At 48.4% G+C, this 15637-nt stretch overlaps 1 protein-coding gene across 1 annotated transcript in view; it reads right to left on the reverse strand.

The window, feature by feature from the left end:
- The window catches only part of STK32C (serine/threonine kinase 32C), a 160798-nt gene that overhangs the window by 1810 nt on the left and 143351 nt on the right, over positions 1-15637 (reverse strand). Inside the window, exons 5-11 of the mRNA XM_051982780.1 lie at positions 15430-15467; positions 13878-13967; positions 13315-13418; positions 7897-8013; positions 5714-5839; positions 5404-5535; positions 98-165 (exon numbers count right to left, since the gene is read on the reverse strand). Coding sequence (XP_051838740.1) covers positions 98-165; positions 5404-5535; positions 5714-5839; positions 7897-8013; positions 13315-13418; positions 13878-13967; positions 15430-15467 — 675 coding nt within the window. The remainder of the gene's footprint in view (positions 1-97; positions 166-5403; positions 5536-5713; positions 5840-7896; positions 8014-13314; positions 13419-13877; positions 13968-15429; positions 15468-15637) is intronic.

The raw sequence follows: 15637 nt of genomic DNA on the forward strand, positions 1-15637 counted from the left end.
CTTTGGCTGGTGGGGCCATGAGGCTCCACACTGTCCGAGACCCCATCCACCAGACAGCGAGCCCTAGGCCACCGGCGAAGCCCGGCCCCCAACTCACTTTTCTCTGTTAAAAATCACAAAGTCTTGCTGGATGGCCTCAAGACACTCCTGAAGGTAGTCATTTTCCTGGTTGGAAAAAACACACATGTGAGTAAGAGAAGCTCCCTTCCCCTGATGCTGCTACTGGTGAGCATGGGCAGTACCGCCATGTTGCCCTGAGCAAGTCATCTGCCTCCTCCAAGTCTCAGTTATCTCATGCAAAAAATGGGAGCCTTTGCTTTGCCTCCCCGGGTAGGAGCTCAGTGAGGGAAGCTCTCCAGAAGTAAGAGTAGCCGTGATTATTGGGCTGTAGAAAGGAGCAGGAGCAAGGCCTGGGCCCCTTCCTTCCAGTCTGCCCCACAGCTGGGCTGGCTCTGCCAGCCTCCCGGCCTCAGGGCTGCCCTTTGTCCTACAGACCACGGGGCACTGGCCCTGACTTTTCCAAAATCGTCCAAGAGACAAGAGTGGCCTGAGGTCTGCAGACCTTGGTGACCAGCCTGGGGGGGGGGGGTAAGGCGTGCTTCCCCCAGCTTGTGTTTGAGGGTCTGAATCTGTTTAACCAAAGCATAAGACGGTGTCCAGGAGTTGGGAGGGGAGAGCTTTGAGATGGGGCGTCCAGCAGGAGTCTGCTGCCTTAATCCAGGGGAGAAGTGGGAAGGCTAGTGGCTGGCTGAGTGAGGAAACGGGGATGGTGACAGGGAAAGAGAGTGAGATGGATTGGAGAGAGATGGAGGTAAAACATGGCCACTGATGAAATGTGAGATGAGGTCACTGAGGTAAGTCACGTTCCCAAGGTCTCACAGACCAGCAGAAGCCGAGTTGGAGGTTGAACCCAAATCCCTTGAACCCAAAATCGGGCTGCCTTTCCACTGTGTTCTGCTTTTTTTCTGCATTCATCTTGCTCTGTAAAGAATCACAGTCTCCTTGCCATTCCTGCTCCAGAGAGCTAAAGTCCAATAGCTCCTTCCTGAATATTTACCACTAAAAAGCCCTTTTTATCCATGATCTCGTTCAATTACCAATTCAGGAACATTGGTTAGATGTGGAAATGAAGGAAAGGGAAGGGTTAAAGATCACATTGAAAACCAGAGAGCTGGAATGACTGTGGGACTCCTAACAAAAATAGGAAAGTTCAGCAGAAGAACAGATTTGAAGGGCAAATGCAACTCAGTTCAACTCCACAAGCATGTTACAAACACCTACTAAGTGCCAGGCCCTAGGACACATGACATGGACTCCAAGACACAAAGAAAAGGGTTTCTACCCTCAAAGATTCCCATTTCCTGAGCTTAGGGAAACCAGGCCACATCTACACAGAGAGCAGGCCCTTTGGGCTCAATTTTCCAACTTCTACTGATATTGGCAGGTCGGGTTCCTCTTGGAATCCTAGTGTTAACTCAACTTGAAACAAGGTACTAAGTAGAACTAATTGCTACAATGCTTGTGTTCACACCACTACTCATTGGAGTTCACAAGTATGGGAGATTCACAAAGGAAACTTTGTAACTTTATGAATTCACACAGTTACAAAGTTTACTTTGTGAATCTCCCATACTTGTGAACTCCAATGAGTACTTAGAGACTTCTTGCTTATATGAGCTCTCTAAAGGTGTGAACACAAGCATTATTGTCTATCAGTTCTACTTAGTACCTTGTTTCTTCTGGCCCATAACTTCTCCTTATAGAATTAGATCAAAGGTACCGAACCATGCTAAATTAGATAATTACTGTCTCTATCAACTCTAATGACTTAACAATTTGTAAAGATTCCAACAGGTTCCCATAGAGGAATCCAGGTTTTGGGGCTACCTAGGTGAAGGACTATTCTAACACTGCAAATCAGCATTGGGGGCCTGAAGCCCCTTTAATAATCAGCCCGGGAAATTAATTCTTATCTGGACAAGTCACTTAGCCTCTCTCTGCCTCGGGGTCCTCATCTATAATATATATATGGGGATGTTATATTGTGAGGATAAAATCTGGTAATATGTGCAGATTTAAAGCATTAATGTTAATTATTAATTAATTTGAGTAATTAAATTTAATAAATTAAAATGTTAATTATTATCTTTTTAAAATTTATCCAAGTGATGTAGCAAGAATAGTCATTACAAGGAATTTGCTTCAGAACTTGGACTTCAGGTCCCACCCTGATTCTGAGAGACGGGCTGGAAGGTCAGAATACCAATGACCAATGATAGTGCAGCACAACACATATGGCGGAAGTATCCAGGGCTCGGGAAGGGCAGAGCTCTGATGTGCCATTTCCCTCTGGAGAAGTGAGTGAGGGGGTTGGACCTGAGTGCTCCTGCCAGATCACAGTGGCTCCGTTAGGCAGGTCCGATCCGTGCTGGGCAGTTCGGCTGCCAGGCTGACTCCTTCCTGTGCTGACCAGGTGGGCTCCTAGAGCCGCCGAGCAAGCTGCTTTGCTGATGGGATGCTGTTGCCCAGCCTGGGAACTTCACAAAGACCAGGGATCGCTCCACTGGAGGGATCCATTGATCAGACTCGTCATCGTCACTTCCCACCTCTGGCTTGACTGGCTTTGACAGAATGATTTTCAGCTGGAGTTGAGCAGGTCCTTGTCAGCAAGGGCAGGGAGCCTTGGGTAGAAGTGACAGAACCTCTCCCTGTTGGCTCAGAGACAGATGGCTTCCAGGCAAGATTCCGAGAGCCCGAGCTTCTCCTGCCTCTTTGTGTGCCCTCTCTTCCAGGTTTGGAGCAAGCTCCCTGAGTGAGGTTCTCCTGTCTCCCAAGGTGGTCCACCAGTCCCAGTCCCAGATTCCTCTGGGGCTTTTATTCAGTTGAGCCACTGGGACAAAGGTCTCGAAGCTCTCTGGGTCCCGGGGAAAGGGCAGAACAGCCCTCCCTGTCCACAGTTGTCAAGCTTCTCCAGCTTTGGTCCCTCTCCCAACAATGGGAGGCTTCCCATTCATTACATCTGCGCCAAAGGCCATTCCCTCGGCCCTTCCACGCCTCCGACTGCGCTTTGGCTCTTGCCATCCTTGCATCCCGGCCCCCGGACAAACTGACCCAGAGCAGACATGAAGCGGTCTCATGGAAGATGAGAAGCTGCGTTTTGAACATGTTTCTCTTGAGACGTTGATAGTGGGAGTCAAGCCAGGTCAGCAGAGATGCAGAGCTCCGGAGCGCGGGAGAGAGCTGAGCTTCCAGCTACAACGAGCAGTAATCACACCTCAGAGACTGGCACTCAGTACCGGGTGCCCAGCTCACGGCTTCGGGTACACGGCGTCATAGCGAACACGCACTTCCTCCTGTCAGTACCTGGGGTCGCAGCTTGAAGCTCGGCAGGGACCATGGACATCATCGCCCTCGTCTCTTCAGTTTAAAGATTAGGAAGCCGAGGCTCAGGGCAGGGGACCCACGTGTGTTAGAAAGAAAGTGACCTGAAGAGTTGGGGTTCGGACCCGCGTCCTCCAACTGCTGCAGATCTCGGGTATTTTTTTATCCCTGCCTCTATTGCTGCCATAGATGGGCTGGGGTCCTGGGGGTGGGTGGGTGGTGAAGCATTCGGCTTCTGGGGAAAGATGATCATTGAATCCTGGGAAATCGGGAGCCTGCCGAGGGGAAGAGCTTAGGGAGAGGGGCCAGGTCAGCACCTCGGGAGCCATCCACGCTTAGGAGGGAGGAGACAGCTGAGCCCGAAGAAAGACAAGCTGGAGAAGAAGCAGAGAAGGTTGCTGACAGTGTGAGCAAGAAGACCAGATCTTCATGCAGGGCGAGCCGTGGCTGTTGCTGTTAGAGGGTTTGAGTGCTGCTCTTAGCAGCCTCATGTGTCTGCTGTTCTTGGGGACTGATGGCTCCTGGGAATCAGGTGGATAAGTGATGGCTTTTGTCCCAGCCGGGGAATGGGAGGAGGGTGTCCGGGCCGGGCCACCAAACCGTGAGGGGAAAAGACTGCTGGCTTCCACTGCCTCTGAAAGTTTGCTTTGGGACCTTCCAAGTGAAGTCAATTGGTTTTTTGCTAAAACAAGATTATTTTGCAATAATTTTTTTTTTGTAATTTGTAATTGTTGCCACAACAATATTTCTCTGCACTAGATTGTGCCCAACCCCTTCAACACCTTTTGGATTTTGCAGCTGTGATTCAGTGTTATTCCTCCCAGCACTGTCTCCTCTGCTTTTCTTCCAGTTATGGATAAAGATATTAAATGGTCAGGGCTAAAGGCTGAGCGTGAGACCCTCCGCCCAAGCCCTCTTTGAAGATGAAATTCAGTGATTTACAATTGCTTATTGGAAAGGGTCTAGTCATCTGGGCTGGGTAGGGGCAAAGAAGGGGAGACACTACTTAGCCGGGAGCTATGGGGCCATACGAGGTCACAGGGAGAGTATAGGATGCAGAGTTAGTGGGAGCCTAATGAGTTCTCTCTATCATTTAGAAGATGAAGAGGCTGAGGTCCAGGGAGGAAATAAAACTCGTCCCCATTCACCCAGTAGGAAGCAGCAGTAGACTACTCATGCTGGAACACTCCAGCAGGATTCTGGAGGCTTACCTTTTAACACTAAGGGGAAGGGGCAGCTGCTGGCCAGTGGCGTCAGGTTACAGGGCGCTGCCATTCTGAGATGCTCAAGGGCCCTCAGCCACTGCGGGGCAGGGTGTGGCTCTGGCGTCCTGCCTCTGAGAGCAGCCTCCATGAGGTCTCCTGTGTCCTCCAGTGTCCTGAGTCACTGCTCTGAGCCACCCACCCAGATCCTCATTCATCCCCCCAATAAGTACTAACAATAGGTGGCTATCTTTGGATTAAAGGGTCCATGCCCTTGGTACAGGGCCCGGAGGTTCAGAGTTGTTAAGTTGGCATTTATCAGTCGCCTTTTGCCTTTCTCTGCTGCCCACGGAGAGGACAGACCCTGCTCAGAGGACAGACCCTACTCTGTTGGACTTTTCCACGGAGCCCTGATTCTTCCTTCCTCCCCTCTGCCCTGACCAAGGATACTGAGCCGGGGAGTTTGCTCAGTACAAGTTAGAAATTGCCTAAGACCTCTGGGAAAGCCTCAAGGTTTACTTTGGGTCTCACATTCACTTACAGCATTCCAGGGGTCCAAAAAAAGATCCCAGTCTCTGGGAAGGGGCTGATGGGGCCCTAAGGACCCTCCAAGAAGCCCAAGAAGAGTGGCTACAGCTGGAAACCATGCAGATGGAGGGGGTCGGGGTGCATCAGAAAGAGCTGGGTTTGTGAAGGAGGCGCCCATCTGACCTAAGGCCGACTGTGGAAAGATTACTTAAACAGACGACGGGGGTCTCCTCCTCTGCAAGCCCCGCTCTTCCTGGGCACTCCCCACCTTTATCCGTTGTGGGGCACTCACTGATTGGGAGCTGTCTTTGCTGTTGTCCCTGGACTTGTTCTTAGCCAATCTCTTCTTCTTCTTGTGCAGGGGCCGGGACTCCAGGATCATCTCCTCCAGCTCAAAGGTGGGGTCACAATGCAGGCGTCCTTTCTGTAGAGAGAGTGCCGAGGGACATCGCTGGCCCGTGAGCCCCACGGGAGCCCCCCATCCCCAGCATTCCCCTTGCTTCCCCTCCTCCCAGCCAGCTGAGGGCGGGCTCCAGAAGCCACCTGAGCCCCACTCAAGTGAGGGTCACCCAAAGGAGGCGGGGGCTCGCTGGGGACCTTACGTTTGGGACAAAACCGGGTTCCACCTTCTTCTGGCTCAGCTCATCCCACATGATGTCCGCCAGGTAAGGGGAGGCCTGGATATCCGTCAGGCTGGAAAAACGGTGCTCGGGGCTCACGGTGAGGAGCTGGAAGGAGAAGCATCGGGGGTTGAGGAGCTAGCGCTACCATTGAATGCGGGCTCATCTCTGTGGGAGCTGAGCAAGACCCCAGTGTTGAGGAGAGGGAGCTACCAGGGACCCCCTTTTCTGAGCTCTCAGCCATCTGTGCCACAGGCCACACCTGCATCCCCACTGATACAACCAAGAGTATGATCAAACCCGGGGCTGGGGGGGTTCAGGGGCTTCTTGAATATGTGTCTAAGCCTTTGGGGGGCATCCCCTGGAGTCCCCAAGCCCCGAGAGGCTTCCGCGGGGATACGGCATCTTTTGGAATCATGGATGTTGAAGCCGTCTGCTCCAGACTAGCCCCTTCCTCCAGGCAGCTTTCCAATACCACCAGTCCCCACGAACCAGAGACCTTTGCCCACTCCCCTCCCCAGGGATTTCTTGCAGCTCCATCCCGCTCAGCTGTTTAGTCTGGCCTGGGAGCCTAAAGAGCTGGTCCATCAGAACGAGGTGGCTCACAAACAAGAACTGGAGAAGGGATGGCCGGCCCTGGGCTCCCACTCGGACCACTCTGCAGCCCCGTAGGGCCCCAGTGGGTGGAATCGACAGGCCTGAATAGTCTCTGTCCTGCTCGGTTCCTCGTAGGAGAGCGCCTGGGTTACCCGGGACCGGCCCCTCCATCAGGACACCCAGAGACGTTTAGTAAGTGGCCACGATGGCTACGTAGGGGACAGAGGGTCCGGGGCGGACGTTGTGGAGCAGCTTGGGCGGGGGCACCGGCCCTGGGCCCAGAAGACTCCCCGCCCGTGGGACCTGGTGCCCGGGGCTTTGATCGGCCTCCGGCCCCCTGACAAAATGGGAAGGTCGGATGGATTCATCTCTCGGGACCATCGAGCTCTGAATCTGGGGCCTGTGACTGTCAGGGAGAGGGAGGGAGCCGGCAGGGCCCGCCTTCCCATCCCATCCCATCCCTGATGGAAGCCGGCCTGGGGAGGCCCTGGAGCAGGTCCTCGCTCCGCCAGGAGGTGGCGCCTGAGCCCGTGCGATCTCCTTCTCCGGCCATCTGGACAGCGGAGCAGCCGCGGGACGTCCAGCGCCGGGCTGTGGCCCCCGGACCTCCGCGCTCTCCCAGCCCGCTCCGGATAAACACGCCCACGTCCCGAGCCCCCGGAGGGGAGACAAGGACACCGTTCATGCGGGCCCTGGAGCCGGTTTCACTGGCGTTCCGCTGCCCGTGTGGACTGTGCCGGGCGGGTCTCCTGCTCGGGGAGAGCTCTCTGTCGCCCGCGTGGGGCTCTCTCATCCGTGAATGTTTGTGTCTCTAACACATACGGCCCGACGACGCCCACAAGCGCGCTAGGAGGTCTGGAGTTGTTGAATTTCCCTTCTGTTTCCTTTCTCCAGGGTCTCTTGCTGGGGCTATGAATTCCCAAGGGATCTTTGGACAGGTTTGGGGGAGGGGTCTGTCAACGCGGATGGGAAAATACATTTTTATTTCACTTTCCCGGGTTTCCTGTTTATTCAGCGCGGAGATCTATGGGCTCGGGCGCGCTGCCAGCAAGGTCCGTGCCCTAAAAAGGGTTAAGAGCCCCAGTTCTGGTTCAGTTCAGCGCGCGTCTTCCGGTCTGCTCCGTGGGACCGGTTCATTTTCCCAGCTGTACCTTGGGCTATCCCAAGATAGACTCAGGTTTGTCCCCGAGGGCTGGGAAGCCTGCTGGCCCATAGAGGCCCCCACGCCTGGCCCGGTGATTCTGTGAATCTGCCGATTCTTATGGGGAGCGAGCTCCCAGACTCCTCTGCTAACAGCCCAGAGCCGAATCACTTTTCCAAACCCAAACTTTACAGAGGTAACAAGGAATAAAAGGCAACTGAAAAAAGGCATGTCTCGTCAATGATGTGAATTGTGATCAGGTGATCTGTCCCAGCAATTAAACTGTAACTTTTTAGAACATAACATAACCAGCCCTAATTCCGTGCCCGGCGGGTGCCGTGGGGGCGCTATACTGAACGCTCGACCTCGCCTCTGATCGCTGAGGCTGTTCTGGGAGGACTGCGGGGCAGAGGGAGGCGGAGCTTACCTTTCTCAGGAGTCTGACCATCCCTTGGGACCACGTTGGGGCATACTGGACACTCACAGTGCTGAATAACTGTACCAGGGATTCCACTGGGTTGTTCGAATGGATGTCGTAGGGTCTCTGGAAAGTAGAGAAAATGGAAACCCATCATCCGCCAGCCCGGGGAGAAGGAGCCTCTGCTTGGGGTAGTTTCTCTCCCAGTGATCACCAGGGTGAAGGACTAAATACTTTCTGTAATCCTCGCCACCTCTCAAAGCTCTCCAAAACAGGAATAACGCACAAGAGAAAAATACCGGCTATTTCTACTCATGGAGACAAGAGCCTCACATGGTTTAAAAAAGCAAACAGCAATTGTGAAACAGCTGAGGAAGCTAATCCCTGACTCCTAAATCACCCAGGGGGCATCCCTCCCCCCACCAGCCCAAACCCTGGCAAGGCTGCACAAGCCAATACACATGCGGGCAACAAAACGACTCTGTGGCCCTCCGCTGCTCCCACCCACAAAAGCTTGCTCTAACTTGGACTGCAGTGGGACAATGCTCCGTGCTAGAAACAAGGTCAGTTAGAGAACTGAAGAACAGGGGAACCGAGGCAGGACCCACGAGTAGTGCACTCCATTAAGGAGACCTGAATCCAGCCCATATGGTTTTGATCCCCTGGAAGTCACTTGGAGCAGAGACTAAGGATTATGAAACAAAAATGCCCAGTGTAGGAGACTGAAGCAATTTTGAGGTTGGAATCCTAGGGAAAATCCAATCAAAATAGAAGGAGAAAGTAAGTAATAGAGGAATAGGAAGAAAAAAGACTGAAATCACTAAAGATCTCAAGATCAAAAAAATTCCGTTAAAGACCTTGAGCACAAGTAATCTAATCATTTGAGAAGATATTAATAACAGAAGGACATATGGCCTCCAGATGAGCTAAACGTCAATGTCTAGATATCCATGAATACATATTGTAGGACAAAGAAAATTAATCAGTATCTGACAAGGCCATGACTGCATTTCCAAGAGAGCATGAGGCCACAAAATGTTCGTAAATAATTTTAAAAAGAAATAGGAGTCGTGAAAACATGATTTACGGTCTATATAATCGAAATAATTGTTGGATTAGAAAAACTTGAATCCATGGTGGCAAACCTCATCCAAGAAGTGAAAAAGAATCACTTATTGGAGATTCAAATACACAGAATTGAATGACAAACTAGAATAAGAGAAGCAAAAACCAATATCATCAAAAGAAATTATAATTTTCATACAAGCAAAGCATACGGATAACTTTAAAGACAAAATTCAAAGAAACAATTTAAGGATTATAGATTTTCCAGAAGAATGTGACAAATCAAAAAACTGGAACACTAAAACACAAGACTTAATACAGAAAATAATGTGCCAATCAAATGAATTTGTACTTGATATTTGGGGGGGAAACCCTATGCTTTTATAAACACTGCTAAGTTTGACCAATTATAACAATTTGTTTAAGAGATTAGTTACTTAACTAGCATTTATTTAGTGCCTAGTATGAGCCATAGACAGTGCTACGTGCTAGAGATACAAATTAAAGCCAAAAAAAAAAAAAATCCTTCCATGGAATTCACAGCCTAAAGGAGAAAGGAGAAAGATTTCAAATATAATGGAAAGGAAATTTAAATAACACAAGACTATTCTGAACTCACCAAAAACCACAGAAGGGAATGGAATGATGTGTTCTGAGGAGCAAAGGAACTCAAGATGCAACCCAAGATGACATACCCTGCAAACCTGAATCTTACCATTAATGGAAAAATATGGATATTCAATTAAAAGACGTGTTCACCACTACACACCTGTCAGATTGGCTAAGATGACAGGAAAAAATAATGATGAATGTTGGAGGGGATGCGGGAAAACTGGGACACTAATGCATTGTTGGTGGAGTTGTGAACGAATCCAACCATTCTGGAGAGCAATCTGGAATTATGCCAAAAAATTATCAAATTGTGCATACCCTTTGATCCAGCAGTGTTTCTATTGGGCTTATATCCCAAAGAAATACTAAAGAAGGGAAAGGGACCTGTATGTGCCAAAATGTTTGTAGCAGCCCTGTTTGTAGTGGCTAGAAACTGGAAAATGAATGGATGCCCATCAATTGGAGAATGGCTGGGTAAATTGTGGTATATGAATGTTATGGAATATTATTGTTCTGTAAGAAATGACCAGCAGGATGAATACAGAGAGGACTGGCGAGACTTACATGAACTGATGCTAAGTGAAATGAGCAGAACCAGGAGATCATTATACACAAAATTCAAAGAAACAATTTAAGGATTATAGATTTTCCAGAAGAATGTGACAAATCAAAAAACTGGAACACTAAAACACAAGACTTAATACAGAAAATAATGTGCCAATCAAATGAATTTGTACTTGATATTTGGGGGGGAAACCCTATGCTTTTATAAACACTGCTAAGTTTGACCAATTATAACAATTTGTTTAAGAGATTAGTTACTCAACTAGCATTTATTTAGTGCCTAATATGAGCCATAGACAGTGCTACGTGCTAGAGATACAAATTAAAGCCAAAAAAAAAATCCTTCCATGGAATTCACAGCCTAAAGGAGAAAGGAGAAAGATTTCAAATATAATGGAAAGGAAATTTAAATAACACAAGACTATTCTGAACTCACCAAAAACCACAGAAGGGAATGGAATGATGTGTTCTGAGGAGCAAAGGAACTCAAGATGCAACCCAAGATGACATACCCTGCAAACCTGAGTCTTACCATTAATGGAAAAATATGGATATTCAATTAAAAGACGTGTTCAAAGTATTCCGACAAAGAAAACCAGACATGAACAAATTATTTGCTTTTCACACACTCCAGACAAGAGAAATACAAGAAAGATAAACATAGCAACCATTGACAACGTCAACAAAATAAAAAGAAAGAAACCATTAAATGATTTCTTTCTAAAGGTACTCAGTGTGATAAGGGTCAAAGTGTGAGTCAAATAGAGGAAGTGATGCTGGGAAAATAGGCCTCACTTATCATGAACCAAATCTCACAAACACCCTTTTAGGGGTGATTCAGTGTTTCATTGGGGGGAAGGGGGGAGTGAGTGTATGTGTGTATGCCTGTGTGATTAAATTGCAGAGTGAAAGAGGTCATAAAAGGGAAGAAGAGAAGAAAAGAGAGGAATATATGGTGAATTCTAATCAAGTCAAAAGATAACAATGAAGGGAAAATAATTACTATAATCTTTCAGAAGAAAACTTATAGGAGAATGGTGAGACAAAGGAAGGGATTGAAATGGGGAAAGAAAGGGGAAAATAGTGCTTTAGTGATGAGAAGGCCTTCCACTGAAAGACACTCCGATGTTGCAAGAGAAATATTCTCTCAATTTAAATAAGGCCCTAATGAGTATAATCTGTAGTATTTTGATGCTTGGAGAGATCATTCCTCCTTTTCAAGACAGAGGGAAATCAGAGCTGTTGGGTGGACGGCCCTCCCAGAGAGTAGAAGGACATGGACCCAGAGAGGATCTCATAGCAAGGGAGAAAAAAATGATCATGGAGAGGACAAGGGCAGCACCAGCAGCACAAGAACATTCCTACCAGAAGGCAATATTGCTGTACTTTTTGTCACTTGCAGGAGCTGGTATTTCTAAAAGTGAAGCACAATATCAAAGGAAGGAGAGATATATAAGCCAATAATATAAAAACCACTTAAAAGAGTGATCCCAAAAGGGGATACCTAGAAACTTAAATTTGATGAGAATCCAGAGACTAAAAAAGAAACAAATAAAGACCATGAAACAAGAAATGACACTCTAGAAATGACAGAAAGGCCAGAAGAATAATTAAGAGAGTGAGGGTTAGAGATGTACAGAAGGTGAAGGGAAAAAAGCTGGCAGAATTTTGGCCTATCTGAGTTAGATTTAGCTAAAGTAACTGAGGAAATGCAAAACTATCTTTACAGAGGAAGAAGGAAAATTTTAATTTAGCAGTTTCCTTCCTAGTATGTCAGGGAGTCTGATAAGGAAGAGATTGGATCTCCCTGAGCCCTCGGTCTGCTGAATCAGTGACTTTGAAGCCTAATTAGGACAAAATGTGGTAAGAGAGACATGGGCTCATGGATTAGTCCCATCTGTCTCCCCCAAAAAAGATAAAGCCAGTGGTCCTGGTCCAGGAAAGTTTGCTAAAGCTAGAGAAAGGGAATCTGGCCCACTTAGGAAGATCATCCTAAATCCATATGGATTTCCATTTTAGGGCCAGATTTATTGCTAGAGAAAGGGAATCTGGCCCACTTAGGAAGATCATCCTAAATCCATCTGGATTTCCATTTTAGGGCCAGATTTGTTGCTCCCATTGTTCTGGAGCTCTGATGGACTATGAATGAGCTACCCATGGAACAATACTCTAAAGGAAGCTACCACAGTAAAAAGAATTGTTCAAGTTTAGAAGGTCCCGAGGACAGGAGCTATCACTTCATTTCTGTCTTTTTGTATCTACAACTCCAAGCAAAAAATGTGTATGTAACTGACTAAAATATTTCTTGAGTTTTTGTAAAGAAGACAATGAATTTCTAATTAGAGAACCAGAATTGGACCAATGATGAGACAAACTACTCATTCTTCTCCTTATGGAAAGGTGATGGGCTCAAGGTGTAGAATAAGACATACATGTTTAGCCTTGGTCAACATGGGATTTGGTTTCTTCGACTGTTTTTTGTTTGTTTGTTTGGTTGGTTGGTTTTTATTTATTTATTTTAATTTTGAAAAAAATTTTCTTTACAACATTATCCCTTGCACTCACTTCTATTCCGACTTTTTCCCTTCCTCCCTCTACCCCCTCCCCCAGATGGCAAGCAGTCCTTTATATGTTGGATATGTTGCAGTATATCCTAGATACAATATATGTTTGCAGAACCGAACAGTTCTCTTGTTGCACAGGGAGAATTCGCTTCAGAAGGTAGAAATAACCCGGGAAGAAAAACAAAAATGCAAACAGTTTACATTCATTTCCCGGTGTTCTTTCTTTGGGTGTAGCTGCTTCTTTCCATCATTGATCAATTGAAGCTCGATTGTTTTTCTTACAAGAGCCTCTGTGTGTGTGTGTGTGTGTGTGTGTGTCTGTGTGTGTGTGTGCGCGTGCGCACCCGTGTGTGTGCGTGTGTGTATGTTTGTGTTTCCCAATATGGCAGGGAGCAGGTAGAGAAAACAAATACTTATTATTCTTATAAAGGAAGCTAAAATGAAAGTTGCATTGAAAAAGAAATCAATTACTCCCTCTGTGGATCCCAGGTTCCATCACACCCCAGGGAGCTGGATATTGGCCCGGATGATCCTCCAGGCCCCTCCCTGATATTCTGTGAGTCGAGGAGACTCGAATGAGTGACATCAGACACCATGCATATGCCAACAATGAAAGCCGTACCCAGCCACGGAGCAGCTCGTAAGCCATCACGCCCATTGACCACCAGTCCACTTCAAAGGAGTAGCCAGTCCCTCTGTTGACAAAGGAATGGAAGATCTCTGGAGCTTCCCCCCACAAAAGAGAAGGCAATGGTTTAATCACCATAATTTTCACCTACAACCTAATCTACTGCTCCCTCAACCTGTTACCACCAACATATTTAGGTCAAGGATCGTGACTTTTCATCCTTTTTATCATGTCGTGCTGTGTGGCCCTGGACAAGTGCCTGCAGCGCCCTGGTCCTCAGCTGTCTCCTCTGTAAAATTGGAAGCTGGTCTAAATAACCTGAGATCTTTTTCATGTCTACATCTATGATTCTGTGGTTTTGCTTTTTTTTTTTTTTTTCCACTGAAAAACAATTCTAAATCACATTGGGGGCAGCAACAAAGCTCTTCCCCAGGCATTTTACCTTGATTGAATGGCTCTGCCCCCAGCCTAATATTTCCCCACCCTTCTCCCATGGGCCCCTTTCTAAGCCCCTCCAGGAAGCTGCCTCCCGAGCCAAGCTAAGTCTTGTTCCTCACCCATGTACGGCTTGGTTCCCGCTAGTGCTGTTGCTCGCTCCCCATCCCGGATAATCGTCGCGATGTTGAAGTCGCTCAAATGAGCATGTCCTTCAAGGCAAAAGAAATGTTTGAGGTTGAAGCTAAATATCTGGGAGAACATGAGGAAGCACCGACGGCCCAAGCAGCTCTCAGTCCGTCTCTGGACTCACAGAGCACCAAATTCTCTGAGCTCTGTGCACGAGGGCCGGGAGCCACCTCTTCCAATCCAAAAAGGGGCACTCCTTTTTTAAAGTGAAGTTTTATTCTTTTGCATAACATTACCCAAATATAAAAATAAATATATGTATGAGTGTATGTATACACACATATGTGGCTGTATGTATGGGAAAGAAAGAGGAATGGATACACGGCCCCTTCTTTCCTCTCCCAGGGAGGCATCCTTAATGACAGAGAATCAAAGGGCTTCCTTAAAGCCTCAGGTCCTCCCCCTCCTCCTCCTCCCCCTTCCCCGCCAGTGCCCGCCCTTTGAGCTCTCTTCCAGTTGCTTGGTCTAGGGCTCACGCCCACCGAGTAGTTCATGTTGTTCCTCCTTATTTGAGAGTATGGCCCATGTGTTTCTGTACCCCAGCCCTTGGCCAGTGACTGGCACACAGTGAATCTCCAATGCTTGTTGAATAATCTGAGAGGACTGGGCTTCACGGGGTCAGAAAGGAAAGGTATCATCGGCCAGGCAGAGAGGCAGGTATCTCAGGCCCCCGGCGGGCGCAGGGGATAGGCCCTCGGGCCCCAAGTCAGAAAGGCCCGCGTTCAAATGTGACCTCAGTAAGTCACTAGCTGTGTGACCTGGGCAAGTCACTGCCATTTGTCTCATTTACTCAATGGTAAAATGGAGATAATAAAGGCATCTAGCTCTGGAGCCACCGTGAGGATCACCAGAAATAGCATCTGTAAATGCTCAGCACCGGTACATGGGATGCTTTATAAATGTCTGTTATCTGTACAGCCAATTCTCTGCCTCAAAGGCGGCTCTTTAGGACACAGGGCTGACCGAGCCCGTAGAGATGGAGCACCCGGCAACCGGTGGGGCCATCTGGGGGGCTCCCTCTGACCCTTGTTGGAGAGCCCGAGAAAGAAGCTTCTCAGGGAGGGCGAGGGGCCCCAGGGACATCTGGGAGGAAAACTCAGGCTTCCTAGAGATTTAAAGCAAATCACGAGCTCATTCTTTTTGTATTACAGATGAGTAAATCAAGGCCCAGGAAGCTCAGACCGCTTGGCGGAGGTCACACATTCAGCACTTGAACATGAGTTTCTAATTCAAAGGCCGGATCTCTGGACAGTAACTCCCTGGCCAAAGTCAGGCTAAGAGAGGCCGGCTAGCGGCCACCACGACACGCTGGCTGCTGGCAAATCCCGGGGGATCGGGAGGTAGAATTCTGCTCCCGGGGCAGACCCACAAATATGCTGTAGCCACTGTGGAAAGGGGGGCTGCCTGGAGGCAGACCTGGCTGGGAGCTCTCCCACCCACTCACCATCCCCCCACGCCAGTCCTGGGCCGGGCTTGGCTCCTCACCTTGTTCATCCAGGAGGATGTTGTCCGGCTTCACATCTCTGCAGAAGGAGAGAAGAGCACATGAGGCAGAGGAGAGGAACTGCTTCCTTAGTGACTGATCCCACTGATGCTCTTTGGGTCCCAGTCCATCTCCCATGCCCCCCGGAGCTTGCCAACCGGCCTAGGAAGTAAATTCTAGCTCCATGTGACTTTAGAGAAGTCATTTACC

This window comes from Antechinus flavipes, chromosome 2 (genome assembly GCF_016432865.1).
Source record: "Antechinus flavipes isolate AdamAnt ecotype Samford, QLD, Australia chromosome 2, AdamAnt_v2, whole genome shotgun sequence".
Lineage (NCBI taxonomy): Eukaryota > Metazoa > Chordata > Mammalia > Dasyuromorphia > Dasyuridae > Antechinus > Antechinus flavipes.